The sequence below is a fragment of the Octopus bimaculoides genome, chromosome 2, assembly GCF_001194135.2.
Source record: "Octopus bimaculoides isolate UCB-OBI-ISO-001 chromosome 2, ASM119413v2, whole genome shotgun sequence".
Lineage (NCBI taxonomy): Eukaryota > Metazoa > Mollusca > Cephalopoda > Octopoda > Octopodidae > Octopus > Octopus bimaculoides.
In genome coordinates, this window is record NC_068982.1 from 85,465,065 (window position 1) to 85,482,328 (window position 17,264).

Sequence of the window (17,264 nt, forward strand, 5' to 3'; positions counted from 1 at the left end):
ACATTTATAAGGAAAAAAATATAGATATATTCTTACAGCTGTTTCTGGGATATTATGGATATCCCTTCATCAGAGATGATGTGAGATGGTTAAATAGAGGTAAATATTTGAGTTTGAAATAAGGAATTGTTATGGAAAAGGAGGTGATAGGCAATATAGAGGGAAATAAGAGAATGAAAGTAGAAATAAAAATATAAAACACATAAAGATATTGTAGTTGCAGTTCCATTATCCGAGGAAAGTGGTGTATAGAAGTGGTAAAGTTTCCTGTACATGGTATGTAAGTTCCAGTAGGAGTTCATGTTTAGTCATTTCAAAGTATGGAGCTGTGGATTCTGTGTTGCTCATTCTAAAGGGTCTTGTGGTGTGAATGAAAATTTGAGAATGTATTGGTAGTGTTTGTGGGTAGATGGATGGGGGAGATGTGTATGTTTAGAGTGAGGAGATGGGTCAAAATGAAAACAGGAAGAGAAAATGAGAAAAAGAAAAAGAGTGAAAATGTAAAGAAAGGGGGAAAGAAATGAAAAAAGGAGTGTTAGTTGGTAGTCAAGATAATGTGAGGGGAGGATGGGAGAGGGATAGGAAGAGATGAGAAGGTAAGGAGTGAATAAGTGAGATGTGTGAGTAGGGGTGATATGATAGAGCTGCATTAAGGGATAGGTAGAGAAAAGGTATGGGTGGGGTGTTACCAAAGTGATCTATTCTATAATAAGACAAAACTACGAAAACTGTACCTATTACCTCCAATAATAATACTGTTAATAATACATCTCATAATCCTACAATTAACAACAACAATACTGCCAATAACCATAACCCTATTAATCCAACAAAATATAGATATAACACCGCTACACCACTCACAAATTCAAATTGTAATTGTCGAAAACCCTAATGCTTGTGAAGAAGATAGAAACTATAAAATGAAAGAAGTTGTCTACCAAGCAACTATTATAACTCAGGACTCCTCTAGATGCTTAGGTTGCACACAAAACTCAATTAAATTGAGAATTTGTAACCATAAATCTTTTAGGGACCATTGAAAAGAGAATAGTACAGGACTATCTAAAAAATTTGGCACCTCAAAAGAAACAATATTAATTTCTCCATTTCTTGGAAAATCCTATCATCTTCCCCCTCTTATAGAAATAATGATAAGATTTGTAGGCTATGTTTAGAAGAAAACTATTACATAACGAGAATGAATGGAAATTTGGTTAATACTAGGGATGAAAAAGTTTCTCATGCAAACACATGACCAAATACCTAATCATTAATCTAAAATAACTCGTCACTCACCTTTTGCTTAGCTTGATATTTTAAAAAATATATTTATATATTACCCTTTACATTACTTATACTACTTTTGTACACTTTTTCTTTAACATTTCCTTTTGACAAATGCATGACCCACTATATATAGGGCTATCACTTTATCTATGTCTCTCTATACTTTTTTCCTCCACAAGTTTGGATATAAGAACTTATATCTTTCCTTAGTATGTAATATACCTATACTTTTTTGTATTTTATTTGTATACTGTGCCCTTGTACTCGCTTTCTTGTACTGCTCCCCCCTCTCAACATACCTATTCTAACTATTACTTTTTTATATTATTAGTTACTATACCTTATAATTATGTATATTTTACTACTGGCATATGTACACATGTATGCACATGTACGACTTTAAGGTGATCTACATGTCTACATCCATGTATATATATGATCTTATATGTACCTATGTGTGTAAACATATATATATATATATGTGATTATTTTTATATGTAGGTACATGTATATTAATATGAACATGTGTATCTCCATATATATGTATGTTCACACATATATATACAATTTATTGTGTGTGTGAATTTATATGTATATGTGTGTGCCCCTTTTTTTTCACATGTATGGGTATATTTGTAGAGTTGTTATATGTATACCTTAATCGTATATCTATCTGAATTACTGTATTTATATACTCATGTAAATATGCCTCTACACACATATGACTAAGCATACACACACTCTTCTCCTTATTAGATTATCTTTCTTCTATATTATGTGTAAATATTTGTACACTTATGTGTACCCTTCTATTCATAGTTTTTTCTTATATTTATACTGGCAAGACACCCTTACAACTCGAATACCATTATGACCATACTGCCATTCTGTATCCTTCTCACATAATACTAAGCTGGATTATTAACTCTGAAATAATCTTTTTTTATATATACTAAAATACACCTTCTGTATAACCAACACATCCCTATCCAAATTTTTATTTTCTTACTCATCTCTTTCTCCACTCATTTCTCTCCCCTATATTTACTTTGGTCTATCTAACTTCATTTTTAAATTTGCTTTTTCATTTTAGTAAACATTGCAAGTACATGCTGCTTTAATTGTAATGATAATTGTTTCTCTGTTTTTACCTATTGTTTCTCCTTTATTATTAATACATGTTACCTAATATGATTTTTTATGTAAACATGAGTTATTGATATACATCATCTCTCTTTAACTCATTCTCATTCCTCTATTTTTTGCCATCTATTTACTTTAATTATGTAGTATTAGCTTCTCATATACCACTTCCTCACGCTAAACTTCATTCTTCTGTATAGGTTTTTTTTAAATACATTATACTACTTACTGTTTTTAATGGTTAGTTTTAATTTTAATTTAAATTTGGTATTGTCTTCCCATTGGACATTCCTACTACTTGTTTGCCCTACGCTACATATATGGAGCTATAATTCTAATTTCCATACTCATCTATAGAGAGAATGTTTCCAATATATCTTACTTATATCTTCAAATAACCATTGAAGCTGTTAGTTACGGTTCAATATCTGACATGACTCTCATCTCTTTCTCACACGGATACCAATATGACTCTCCTAGATCCAAATTTTACTTCTCTATTCCTTTTTAAGTTCCTTGTATTATGGTTTCTTTCCTTCCTACACTGACGAGTATGTTGATATTTATTTAATTTAATACAATCATGAATTTGTATTATTATTATTATATCTCTGTACGAAATGATCATCTGCAAGAATTAAACTTGTTATAAATTTTAACAACTTGTTTCCTCCATTTTTAACAAGATTGATGGGATTTATGGAACTTCATTCCATACATTCATCATACATTATATACAAGTACTACTTTCATATCTTCGCAAATTTATGCCTGTAAACTTCCAGCAAAGTATGAAGAATCAACATCAGAAATCTTTTTTGGAAACCTCCAATTAAAGGATGAATCTACATTCAACCTTTATACACCTATATTCAATATATATATATATATGGCAATAAGGCATGTATTAGTTTGTTTAATAACTCATCATTATCATCATGTTTCAACAGTTTTATGTTAGTTTTTACTGTACCACTGCATGCACCTTTACAGTGTATGTTGCATTGTTCTTTATTGCTATTGGTATTAATAAACAAAAAATTATAATAAATATACACAAAGACGAGCAGTAGAATTAACCAAAATGTATTATAATAAAATAAATGCTTTTCAGTCTTTGGCTTGTTGCACCTGCTGTTTCTAAATTCAGTCAGTGTGTCACCCCTCCAATATCACTAAATAGCAGTAATATTTAGGATTTATTATTCATATGACCAAAGGAAGTGTTATTTTTATAGAAATGATTTAAACTTTTAGTGATATTTAATTGTAAATCAGTTTATTTTATAGTTTACCTTAAAAGTGGCCGTTGCCGGTACCGCCTGACTGGCCTTCATGCCGGTGGCATGTGAAAAAGAACCCACTACACTCTCTGAGTGGTTGGCGTTAGGAAGGGCATCCAGCTGTAGAAACTCTGCCAAATCAGATTGGAGCCTGGTGTAGCCATCTGGTTTCACCAGTCCTCAGTCAAATCGTCCAACCCATGCTAGCATGGAAAGTGGACGTTAAACGACGATGATGATGATGAAGTGAAAATATTTTTCTGATCTTATATGAAAATGTCTGCTTTCACCTATCATCAATTTGCCCTTATCTCCTAAGAAGCCAACAGTTTCTTTAGTTTCACTCTTTCTATGACTTATCTCAACAATCATCTCCATATTTGATTTGATTTTATGATCCAACTTTACTTATATGTTAGTTTTGTATTGACTCATATAGTGTCTGGAATTTTTAAAGTAGTAGGACAAAAGACAACTATTTATTGTTTGGTTGGAAATTGAATTATTTATTGCAATAGTTTGTCTCTGACACTTGTTTAAAACCAATGTATTTGACATTACAATGAAAGTATATAACTAAATTATAACTCTTCTATATTAATTATAAATTAAAAAAAAAATCACTGAAGTGTGATAACATAGATTTAAAAATATGTAGCTTGCTTTGTTCAAATTTTTGTAGCTTATTACTTCACTGAAGCAAACAATTATTTTTCTTTTCATTATTTTAGTATTTTTGTATATAATTTAAGATGAAGGAAAGCAAGTGAAATGTACAAACTTTGCTTTCAACATTTGTTTTTTCCGTACTGGTTGGATTGTGCACACCTTTCTTACTATGTATTTCTAATTGTTTTATTCATTTATCATCTCTTTTTCTAGACATGGTATTCTGAGATCTGACCTTACTATTTCTTACAAGCTACATTTATACTTTTTCACTCCGCAATCATCTCTCCTATGTATTTCAGTGGATGCCTTGCATGTGAACCATTCCCTGTTTTGTCTTTTCTACAAGTTAACATTATGAATATCATCCTCACCTCAGTTCTTTCAAACTTCTTTCAACCTTCCACATTTAATACCCATATCTCATTACCATTCATAATAATTCTTGCAAATTCTAGTGTCAAATTGTTAATTACAAATAATAATTTATCTGAGAAGGTAATGAGCCTGTTTCATGACTGCTCCTACTGCAAACTATTCCTATGAATCAGTAACATCTGAAATTCTAGTTACTCATCAGTTTACTAGAGATTCCACTCTACATTTTGTTTTCCCATTTATAAAAAGTATAATTCCTACCTATCTTACATATTGAGCAGAGCTCTCTGATTTCATGCTATTCCAAAATATCCTTCAAATTTCATGCTCTCTTTTACAAAATGATATTCTAAATATCTTAATAAATTTTTATGCATTGCTAAAATGTGTGTGTCTGTGTGCGTGCATGTGTACATGCATGTGTTTGTGAGAGAGAGATGTATATATGAAATAAGAATTAATTTTGAAAGGTAAAATTTGTAGTTTTACCAAAAGTTATTTAAAATTAATGGTCATTAATTCATAAATAAGATAATGTTTTTACATTTAAATCTTGAAAAGAATACAAAAATTTTCCCATATTTACAATTAAAGTTTACTAAAAGTTACAGATGAGTATTCAGTGTTTCTGTTAATAGTGTTATTTTAATGTCCCTAAAGCAACATGTTTCCGATAATCATTGATACTAGTAATGTTATGTATTTACTATATGATTTTTAAATTTGTATTTGCTTGAAGCATTGCAATGTGTGTAAATGATGTAAATTTTCAAAAAGCTTTTGGGCAGCACAGGTAGGAAGTTAGGTAAAGTACGTAAGTTGATGTTATTAATGAAAATATAGGTTGTTTAATGATCCTATAATATTTTGGGAATGATAGAAGAAAGAAAATAATTTGAGTTTGAAGAAATGTGTTGCTAACAGCAGGTTATTCTAGAGAATTGTGAGTCACAATTTTCTTTCTATTAGAAAAAGGGCTATCTCACCTAAAATTAAACAAAGTATGTAATGTAACACAATATATTTTCTCTGTTTTTTTTTAATGACACCAAATTACATAATATACCTAAATTCCTACATGTGGTGCTCAAAGTTTTTTTCAAACATTTATGTCATTTATATGTGATTTATATGTCTCCAAAATGTCACCATTCTTCCTCCAGATCAAAGAGTGTTGGGTTTCTCTGTAACCTTTCAAGTAATAGGTATGTTATTACATATTGTCATTACTTTTGTTACTCTCTCCCCTTTCTTTTTTTCTTCTTAGAATTGTGCATGCTTTATAATTCCATAAAAATACCTCTTAAACTATCAGGCTTCTTTTTCACCACCCATAAATTTTGCCACTGAAAAGAGAAGACTGACTGAAATTTGTTTGTGATTTTTTTTTTTTAACATAAAAATTTTTTTCTGTAACCAGCAAAAACACGCATACTCTCTCTCTCTCTCTCTCTCTATCTCTTTCTCTCTTTCTCTCTCTCTCTCAATCTTTCTCTCTCTCAGTCATTTGTCATCAATATGTTATGTTGGACTATCTTGATTTAAAACAAAGTAACTCATTTATATTCCATTTAACAATAATTTGTTTAAAATACATCTTGGTAGCTAAAATCTCAAGTCATATGTATTTTTTTCACATTGATTTCTCTTTTAAAATGATAGCCGATATTGAGTAGAGGTAAATTTCTAGTAAGCTGATTTTTATTTGGATTCCTATATATTATTAATATAAGCAAATGAAAACATTATGCAGGAAGAAGTCTAAATTTGTGTGGTCATATGACATAATGACCATCATTACTTTATCCATTTTAGTTACTGCCCCTTTTTTGTGACTTGCTCTGGAGGTAGAAACTATGTATTTGACCAGAGATATTAGTATGGTACTTTTGAAACAACTGCAACTTGTTGACTGCTGGGAAAACATAAGCAGGAAGAGAATTCAAAAAGGGTATTGTTCTTTGAAGGAAGAACTGAGTAGAAATGCTTTAGTGTGGGATCTAAGACTGAATACAAATGGGTGATGAGAGGTGAATGATATGAGTAGGTCTTTGTAGAGTTGACATGGAGTTAGCCATCTCTGATGACCAGAGTTTGCTGTAGTAGTTGCAGAAGTAGAGAGGAGGCTGTATGTCTAAGCAAGAAGTTGAAGTTTTTGGTGAATTTTAATTTCTCATTTCTTCTTTTCTAGAAATAATCATTGGCTGTAGTCTACCAAATTTGTTTATAAAGAGTAGATTAAAACAATATATAAAAACAGAAATCTTTAGCAGTGCTCCAACTTCTCAATGGCTTGCTGTTGCAAGTCTTGGTTAAAGGGTGATTAGAAATCTAGAGTAATGTTTAGAAAACCGGTTTTGATATGTCTTTTTGATCATATGACCAGATAGTAAAAATTGAACCTAGTACTGAAATATCATCTTGCATTGTGCACCTTCATGCCTTACAATGAAGGACCAAATTTCCTATGGCACTATTTATAGGTAGGCCACTAAGATTTAAGTATATTTGCTTTGTTAGTGTTGATCTTCTAACAGTTTGCTTTCGCTTGGTATAATTTGTATCACATTGCCTTTGATAACATCAAATGATTAAGAAGTTTTAGAAATAAGAACTATCAAAAATAAATTTACAATCAGTTATTTAAGAATTAATAATAGTTATTGTCATAAAGTAATTTTAAGCACCCACTTGGACATGTAGGTATATACTTGCATGAATGTACATGTGTTACTACTATTTTCACACTCTGATTTTAAATGTACGAAAGGCCTGATACACACAGGCTAGTTGTTAGTCTGTTGACTTGATGATGACCACTTAGGTCATTAATGAGCAAAAAATTTAGTGGGGTGAGCTCAGTTCACACCAGTTGTCTAGCTTGCCTCTGTTGCTTAGTTGCAGCGATCTTGTTGGCCTTATATAATTTTAAGTTTTTTCACACAGTTATTTAATCTAGTCTGAAATGTCAGGTTTTATGAGAAATAGTTACAAGGGTCCTTTAAGTGTGTCTTTAATTTGCTTTTCTGACCTCCTCACAACAGTTTTCAGCAGCTGCTACTCTGCGCATCATAGATAGTTTTGCACCAATATGGTGTTCCTTCTGAGCAGACTTGTTTGGGAACTATCTCAGAGCCTGGAATCTTCTCCTGCTAGTTTTATAATGCAGGTTGTGATGGAAATGTCTAACTTGTTTAGAAATGTGTTGCTATTGGGTTCATGTTTTTCCAGCATAGAGCAGGAAGGACTCTGTCAACAGGTTGGTGTTTGTCATATTGCAGTGTTGTTGATTAGTCTACCAAAAGTCACATTAACACTTGTGAATTTCATGCTAATCTCTTTATCTATGGTAGCACTTTTTACCTGTGTACTGCCAAGATAGGTAAACTTGTTCACAATATTGTCTCTGATAGTTGATTGTCATGTTGGGGTTCAATAAAAGATTTCTCCAGGGCCAGCTAATGCATTAATTTAGTTTTCTTTGTACTAATGGTAAAACAAGTTTTTACAGATAGTAGAAAACTTGTCAACATTTTGTTGCATTCTAGTTTCTGAACCAACAATAAGAATACTGACTTTCAAACATATCACAAGAGGTGTTGTCAATGCCCGCTCTTTCATTCAGTTGATCTAGCAATAATGAAGTTTCTGTTAGAATCTGGCCTTCACTGTATCTGAAGTTGCTGTGGTTGGGGTATAGCCCCTGATAATGACAAGTTTTTATACTGAAAATTATAAAGGAAGTTTTATGATTGCGCACCTCTTGTTCATTGTACTAGGAAACTCTACCAACCAATAATAAGGGTTTCTTTTACTGCAAAGTGAATACAATCTCTTTATTTGTTGCTCTTTATATTGTCTAACACTTAAAAAGTTATATCTAGAGTTCTTTTATCATAGCATAAATTCTTCTGCAAATTAAAACACTTTGAATGCTGAAATGTCAATGTTGTGTGATATTGCCCTACCAGAGATGTTTTCATTCTAATATTTATCTGTGCATCGTATGCAAACATTTCTGCCAAGAATGAGTGGAATAATTTATGTTATAGTCTCTCTCTCTCTCTCTCTCTATCTCTGTCTCTCTCTGTCTGTCTCTCTCTCTCTCTCTCTCTCTCTCTATCTCTGTCTCTCTCTCTGTCTGTCTGTCTCTATCTGTCTCTGTCTGTCTCTCTCTCTCTCTCTATCTCTCTCTCTTTCTCTCTCTTTCTCTCTCTCTCTCTCTCTCTCTCTCTCTCTCTCTCTCTCTCGCTTGCTTGCTTGGGAAGAACGGCAACACCCTCAAACCTTTCTACGGTCTCTCAGATTGAGGAGTGGAAGGGAAGAAGTTTTCACTAGGCCAGATCTCTTGTCTGAATGCTTGCAACAGAGATGACTCTACTAAACGTGCACAAGGTCATTGGGCAGTGCTAGACCGAACAACAGATTAAGTCTACCACTCAGTTGTTAAAGATGGTATCTTCAGAGAACCCCTATTTAGAACATCTGTATGTCAGCAAATGAGAAAAGCTCTGGTGTACCCAAACTTACTGCCCCTTGCTTGCTCACCTTTCACCACATGATTAAACGACTAAATAATGAAAAGGGTTGGGTTAGATTTTTAAATAATCCCATCAGAGTAAGGAAAGATATTACCTATGACCTTCAAGGTCTTTTCAGACTAACAAGATTGATGCAGTTAATGTTCAGGTTAAACTTTTGTAACTTAATTTTTACAGGAAAAATGTTGTCAGATAGTTGTACATCTAAAGACAAAGAGAGGCAAACACATCAGTGAGCTAATGATTGTAGTGTTTTTGCAAAGGAATTTTTACCAATCAATTCAGTAGCCTTATCTTAGATGTGAGGAGTACTCTAGAGTGGATCTTACTTGAGATTTATAGGCCAGCAACTTGTTGGAGATTGATGTATTTCCTACTTCTAAAGAGGAATATAGTTTTGGGACCAAAACTTTATCAAAGATTTTGAAGCCTAGCATTTTTAATGATTTTGAAAATTTTAGTTGTCTGTCTATACATAGAGGTACTGAAGCTCAAGACTGTTTCCTTAATTGTGTCGTGCAATTGAAAGAGACTGGCTGGTCATATCTAGGTCAATGCTCACAGAGAAAGTTCATATCTGTATGTAGCAGGAAGAGTTTAGATTGTATGTTGATAACACCTGTTTATGGAGTGGTTTCATTTCTATAGAAATATGCATTGTTAAAAGGTGCAGCAAGCAGGTTGTTAATGTTTAAATAGAAGAATATAGAAACATTACCAAACCTTTGAGTACATCAGTATTGTGTGGGTTGGAGAGAAACTGTCATTGTATTAGTTCAGTCTAATAGCAAGCTTCCAATTTGAGAAATACAATGAATGTACACTACAGGTAGACAACTTACCAAGAATTTTGTTGTGCTAAATACAGCTCAGGTCTTTCCTGATACCTGGTACTTCCACATTGCTTTTGCTGAAGTTTCCTGGAATTAAAAGCCACTGATGAGTGACATGTATCAGTAAGTTTTAAGTAGATCTGGCTCTGTAAATAGATGGCAATAAATTATATAAGAGTATCGGAAGACACCCATTGATAAGAAGGAGATGTAACAATGATAGGATCTGTTTGTGAATCAGAGAATTGTTTTACAAGCCTCTTTCTATTATAGCATGGAGTTATGGTTCTTATGAATATATATATATTTGTTACTATCAGAATAATTTATTTACAGTTAGTTGACCTTCACACTGCAGACACTTGATTAAATGGAAATAGAAACTCTTATTATCTACCCCAAATAGAGTTCTGTCCTTTGTCTCAATAAATTGAAATGTGGAGAACCTTCAGTTTGAAAGAAATACTGAAGGTATCATATAGAGAAAAATGGAAGTGGTTCATGCATCCATAGTTTAGAAGGTATTAAAAGCTATGTTGTTCTAAGAATAAATGTTGTGGGAGATATTTCAAATAAAGTAAATGCAATTTTAAATGTTTATATTTTTAATTGTATTCTACTTTAGTCAATATAGCCTTTCATCTCTATTGAGTTAAAATTACTGTTAGTTAATTACAAAGGTTGCTCTTCAAAATTTTTCTGTATCTCTTTGAAAAAAATTAATTATAGATGTTATTCTTGAAATAAAGCTTTTCCTCTTGAGTTTCAATTCTACATTGAATTCTACATTTCAGCTTCATAAATCTTGCCCTGTAATTCTTCTATACAATTATACTTTAACTTAAAAGTCATTTCAAAATTCTATACGAATTGCCTAGGGATTCCAGCAGATGATATATTTCCCATCTGCAGGCCCATATTTTATAGTGTGTGAGAAGGCAGATATCAATTAGTCTATGAAAAGAAAATGTAATTAATAAAATGTACAAGAAGCTAATAAAATTATCAGGGAAAGCAGGAAATATAATGCAAATATATCAGCATTGATTACTTGGGTATAAGTGATAGATATGTGTTATAGCTGAAATTTTAAAATTAGAATCGTTTATTCAGTATTGCAGGTAAAGCAGTCTTCCTGTTTTCTGTCATATGATGATTTCATGGTATATTTTTCTATCCCTCCTACACTTGAGGAAGGAATCTGATGAGATTCATACTATTCATATTTAAATGGAATATTTAAAAGTCAATAGTTCACAGGAAATGATAGAAAGGGAATTCTAGGCATTAGTCAGTCCAGGGCTATAGTACAAGACACTTGCCCACGATGCCACATAGTCAGACTGAACCCAAGCCATGTGCTTTCTACAAAGTCATGCACATGCCTATATGTGTGTGTCTTTGTGTTTCTTTAGTGCTTGTCCTCTCCCCCACAACTAGTGTTGGTTTGTTTATAGCCCCTTGGTTTAGTAATTCAGCAAAAGTGGCTGATAGAATATGTACAGACTTGAAAATAGGTACTAGGGTTGATTTTCTCGACTAAACCCTAAAAGGCAGTGCCCTGGAATATCCACAATCCAATGACTGAAAGAAGTAAAAGTTAAAAAACATTATTTATAAATATAAACATTTATATATACTGGCAGGACCCATAGAAATTCCACAATGTAAGTCAGCGCATTTGAAAACATTATGTTAGTATATTAAATACAAGCAAGGAGTTTCAAAAAATTCTTTCGGTGTTGCTTATTTACCTCTTTGTAATACACTTGACAGATATGTGCTTTATAGTTTAAGGAAATAAAAGATGAATTAAAAAGATGAAACTTATTCATATATATTAAATGTTTATTTTTTTACAATTTTGTTAAATGTCAGTTCCAATGCATTATTTATTGTCAGAGTAGGACAGCCTTACAAGGAACTGAACTCTTTCTGAAATGAAATGAAAGTTGGGGTCATTTCGTGCAAAGTATTAGGAAGCACATTCCTTCTTACGGCACCTGTTATTGAAGTGGATCCTACATGTAGTACATGTTGATTTTTTTAAGAATAATCCTTTTCATTCTTTCGCTTTTTAGCTAATATCATCAATCATTGTTCAACACTTTATAATGAATTAAGCTTTAAGTGAGGAAATTTTAAAAACTGAAAATATAGAAACAAAGTTCACTATTTACCGTCCAACTCCCAACAAGATTCAGTCCTAGTTATTTGCCAGTATAGAATATTTTCATTTCTTTTCATTTCACTTCAGTTCTGCAATCTATCTATTTGTTTATCCATTAATATATCACTATTTGCATAACTTTTGATATATTGGTAGGCCTACCTACCTACCTACCTACCTGCCTTTCTGCCTGCCTGCCCACCTCTGTCTTAGTAATTATCATATCTATTTTCCCTTCTGCCAATGTGTGTATCTGTTTACTTTCATAATACCGATAAACATTTAAACCTAATCACAAAATTAAATGAATAACAGCATTGCCCCAGCATGACCATGTCTGGAACATGTAAAAGATAAAAGTGTAACTTCCATAGCTATTTGCTAAGTTTATTTCACTTTAATTTAATTTATTGATATGTCTTTTAAAGCGTAAATATGTAGATCTTCATGACATTGTTTCACTATGTTTGAACATTTTGATCACACCTCCATTTTTTATAAACAAATGCGGAATAATATAGACCTTCTACCTCCCCTTCACTCTCCCTATATAGACCTTCTCTCGCCCACTCTCATATTTTTTCACTGATTCAAATTTTCTCTCTTCGTTTTCTTTTCCTTTGTTGCTCTTTCTTTTCTCCTCATCCTCTCTCTTTCTATATAAGCATTTTGTCCATTCAAGTTATAACTTCCCTTGATGATGTAAATGTAATACACGGAAAAGACAGACAAGAACAAGCAGAATGATATTTTACACACACACACACACACACACACACACACACACACACACACACACACACACACACACACACACACACACACACACATACATTCACACACACATATATAGGGGAGTATTGCAATTCACTTGAAGCATTGTGTATTGTTTGTAAACAGTAATAGCAAATAGTAATAATGTGTTTTGAATGGCACAACAATGCTGTTTTGAATAGCATTGTTGTGCTATTCAAAACATATTATTACTATTTATTATTATTGTTTATATGACAACACACACACACACACACATATATAAAAATACAAGAATGCAAAACATCCAGACAGACGATACAAAGAAAACAAGGATGGGTCATTCGGAGTTTTCTATCCTCAGTCGAGTTCCAGATTATCTTTGCAATTTCGGCTGGTTATACTCGAGATTGCTCCAATCTGGCCAGACACACAAACGCACACACACGCACATATATAGATATATATACACACACATATATATGTATATATACTGGTTCTGGTTTCGTTGTGGAAAGATGTGCTTTTCGTGCTCCTGAAACAACCAAGAGGGAATTCCTAAATCAATGAAGAACCTACTAAAACTGACAAAAAAATGTAGTACTTGTTATTTCATAATGGTCCACTATAATATATCGGTAAAAAAATGTAATATATTACACTAAAAGTTTAATATACTACATTAAAGTCAGTGACACAAGCCAGAGTTATCCTCGAAAAAAGCACATGGTGATACATGGATTGGAATTTTACCTCTTGGGAATAAGTATCCTACTCATTTTGTTTATTTTCTTTTATCTTTGGTAATACTGGATGAAAATTTGAGTTAAGACATTGCTTGTTTACATTCTGAGAATTTATGGTAGTGAATTCGTTATGAAACTTTTTCTCTCTATCACTATAGTTTTTCATTCAACTTTTTTTTACAGCGACCTCTTCGTTTTACATTCTATTTGAAAAATTTATGGTAGCAAATTCCATACGAAACTCCTTTCTTTTCACTATCGTTTTTTTCACTCCATCTTTTTTTACAGTGCCCATCTAGATTTATACCTTTTGTTTTTCTCTTTCCTTCATATCTTCGTTACCTGCTCCTCCTCTCTCTTTCATGCCTACATCTTCCTCTCTCTTCTCTCCTCCTCTTACATATCTTCCTCCCTTTTCTGCTTCTCTCTCCTTCCCTTTATCTCTCCCTACCTTTCTCCCTCTCGCTTCCATATCTTCCTCTTTTACTCATCTCTCCCTCTCTTTCATATCTTCCTCCTTTTCTCACTTCTCTTTCCCCTCCTTTGTCTCTCTCTATATCTACCTCTCCCCTGTCACCTCACCCTCTTCCTTATATACTTCTCATTTCCCCCTCTTCTCACTCTGCTTCTCCCTTTCTCTCACATTCTCCATTCTCTCACATTCTCCATTCTCTCCTCTCTTCCTCACTGTCTCTCTTTCTCTTCCCCTCTTCTCCCTCACTCTGACTCTCTCTTCCCCTCCTCTCCCCCTTCTGTTTCACTATCACCCCAGACCCCCTTTCTCTTCATATCACCCTCTCTCTTTCCTTCATATCTTCCTTTCTCTTTTGCTGCCCCCCCTTCTGTCTTCTTCTCTACCTCTCTCACTCCCTCTCTATCCTTTCCTCCCCCACTGGGCTTAGAAAATGAAGATGGAACTAAAGTGGGAGAACAAAGAATTGAATCTTCTGTTGCGAGCATGGACTGTTGCTAGCAGTGATCCGCCAAACAACATCATCATTGCTGCACTGAAGAACAATGCCTTCTGTAGAACCATCAATCAGACAGAGTGGAAGAAAAAGGAATTCATCTGATCCTATACCCTTATCAGACCACACATTGACACTCTTGATGTCATCGTAAAAAACTACTGTGGCAAGGCTAATAAGGATAGAGAAAACAAAACAAAAACCAGGAGTCTCTTTGATCCAGTGGTTCCTCTAAAGAATGGATCCCCCACCCCTGTGAATGACCAGGCTGATAAGGATGGGGAAGCCAAGGAAGCAGCCACAAGAAGCCCCTCTGTATAAAGGAATGGAGTCCTCACCCTATTCGACAACCAGAGGAATGCAAATTCTACCACAAGAAAAGAAAGGAAAGAACACGAGCACAAACATAAAGAAGGAAGGGCAGAAAAAGGAAAAGGAAAACATGAAATAACTAAAACTGAAACCCCAAACCACCAAACAAAAAACAGATAACTCGAATATGCAATGACTCATTGCAAACAAGCACAGATGGAGTCCCTGTTCAACCTCACCAATGCCCTATTCATGGAACAAGTTGTACTCAGACCAACTAGAGTGAATAACATTTTGGATCTCTGCTTCACAAGCAATAAGGACATCATTCATGATGTGAAAGTGACACCGACATTAGTCTCGGATCACAACATAATAGAGCTGTCTGTGTATTGGCCAGAGACATACAGATGAAGGAAGCATCCATAATCTCTCCAATCTGAACTTCCACAAAGCAGACTGGAAATCAATCTAAAAAGAGATCCTCAAACAAGACTGGCCGAAACGTCTCTCTACACCAGCCATTGGCATGAAACTAGAATATTTCATGTCTGTTATGCAAACCATATGCCAGAAATATGTCCCAGAGCACAAGGCCAACACAAAAGGAACAAGATTCCAAGGGACGGGAAGATCTTCATGAGATGATGGACGAAGGTTGCAAATCACTTCAACCAACATTCCAAAAGTAGCAAAAGGTCCCACCTAAAGACAACACTGTTGGAGATTTCAAAAAGCCTGCAACTGTCCTATGTGAAGGAAAGAGGGGACAAAGAAGCCTGGGTTATAAAAAACATTAAGACCTACCTCTCTAACTTAACAAATCAGCAAAGTCATGGAATGGATAGTCAGAGGAAAACTAATCACATTCCTCCTTGAAGAAAATAACTTGCTGAGTGATACCCAGCATGGCTTTCGACCAGGTAGGAGCTGCCTGACCCAGCTCTTACGACATTATGACTGGGTGTTGAGGCAGTTACTCAACAACTCAAATGTGGACATAATATACCTTGATTTTGCAAAAGCTTTTGACAAAGTGGATCATGGTGTGATATGCCACAAACTGCGTGATCTTGGCATAGCTGGAAAACTTGGAGAGTGATTACATGACTTTCTGAAAAATAGAAGTCAGGCAGTAACCTTGAGGTTAGGGAAATGTATTTGGAGCTGGTGGAGTATGTATAGTCCAACAAGGTTGGTGACCTGAGTGGAGTCAGATGATCCCAAGGTAATGTCAAATAAATTGCTATGGTTACTGGTATTGATATGGTGATTGGCTCGGCACCAGAGTTTGTCTTCAAAAGAAAAAATGGTTTTGCAGGCATTAAGGATTATGTTAATTTCTAGTGGGGTAAGGTGAGTTAGATTATTAGCTAGAAGGAGAGCTTGATTGAGAAGTTTGGGGGAAATAGAAGAATAGTAATTATTTATATTGAATTGTAGGAAAGAATAAGAGGTTTTGTTGTTTAAGAGATGGAGCCATGTTATAACTTTACCTGTATAGAACCATAAGTTGACGTTTAATCTCTCCTTGATGATTGGTATTATTTTGTCCAAAATGTTTTTCTTATTCTACCCAAGTTGGATTTGGTTGGGCATATCAGGCATATTGATGGTTTGGTAATAAAGTCCTTATTTTCTTTGAGGTTGAAGCGTGGAGGCATAGGGCAGTATGGTTCTGTACGGTCATCCATGTGCAATGGTTGGTGTTGATGTCATTAAGGGCGGATGCTGATGCCATCTTGTAAGATTTATTGAGTTCCTTCCTTATGAATATGTTATATTCCTTGATGCTAATAGGATAAATATTTCCAGTTTTATCTGAGAAGACGTGTAATTTAGGTGATGAAATGATTCATTTTATGGTATATGAAAGTTGTTTGTGAAAGGGGGATCTATATTTCGAGAATTTGATGTTTCTAATCATATGAAGCATATCTGCTTCAAATTTGTTGAATTGGGGATTGTGTGGAGGGTGTTTGTGTGATCAAAGGTTGAATGTGTTGGTGTTACTATCGCTTCGGTATTTTTGCTTGTCGTGGAAGACGATGATATATGTACATACACATTATATATACACACATACATATATATACATACGTATATATATATATGTATATATATATATATATATATATATATATATATATATATATATATATATATATATATATATAT

The 17,264-nt window shown here is 33.7% G+C and overlaps 1 protein-coding gene across 3 annotated transcripts in view; it reads left to right on the forward strand.

Moving 5' to 3' along the window:
• Positions 1–17,264, forward strand: part of LOC106881831 (mitogen-activated protein kinase kinase kinase 5) — a 147,057-nt gene that overhangs the window by 15,035 nt on the left and 114,758 nt on the right. For 2 of the 3 annotated variants that reach the window (XM_052978404.1, XM_052978405.1), the window contains exon 3: positions 5,927–5,968. The exons of the other annotated variant lie outside the window; for it this stretch is intronic. In XM_052978404.1, the coding sequence (XP_052834364.1) occupies positions 5,927–5,968 (42 nt within the window). The remainder of the gene's footprint in view (positions 1–5,926; positions 5,969–17,264) is intronic. 3 annotated transcript variants of the gene reach the window in all.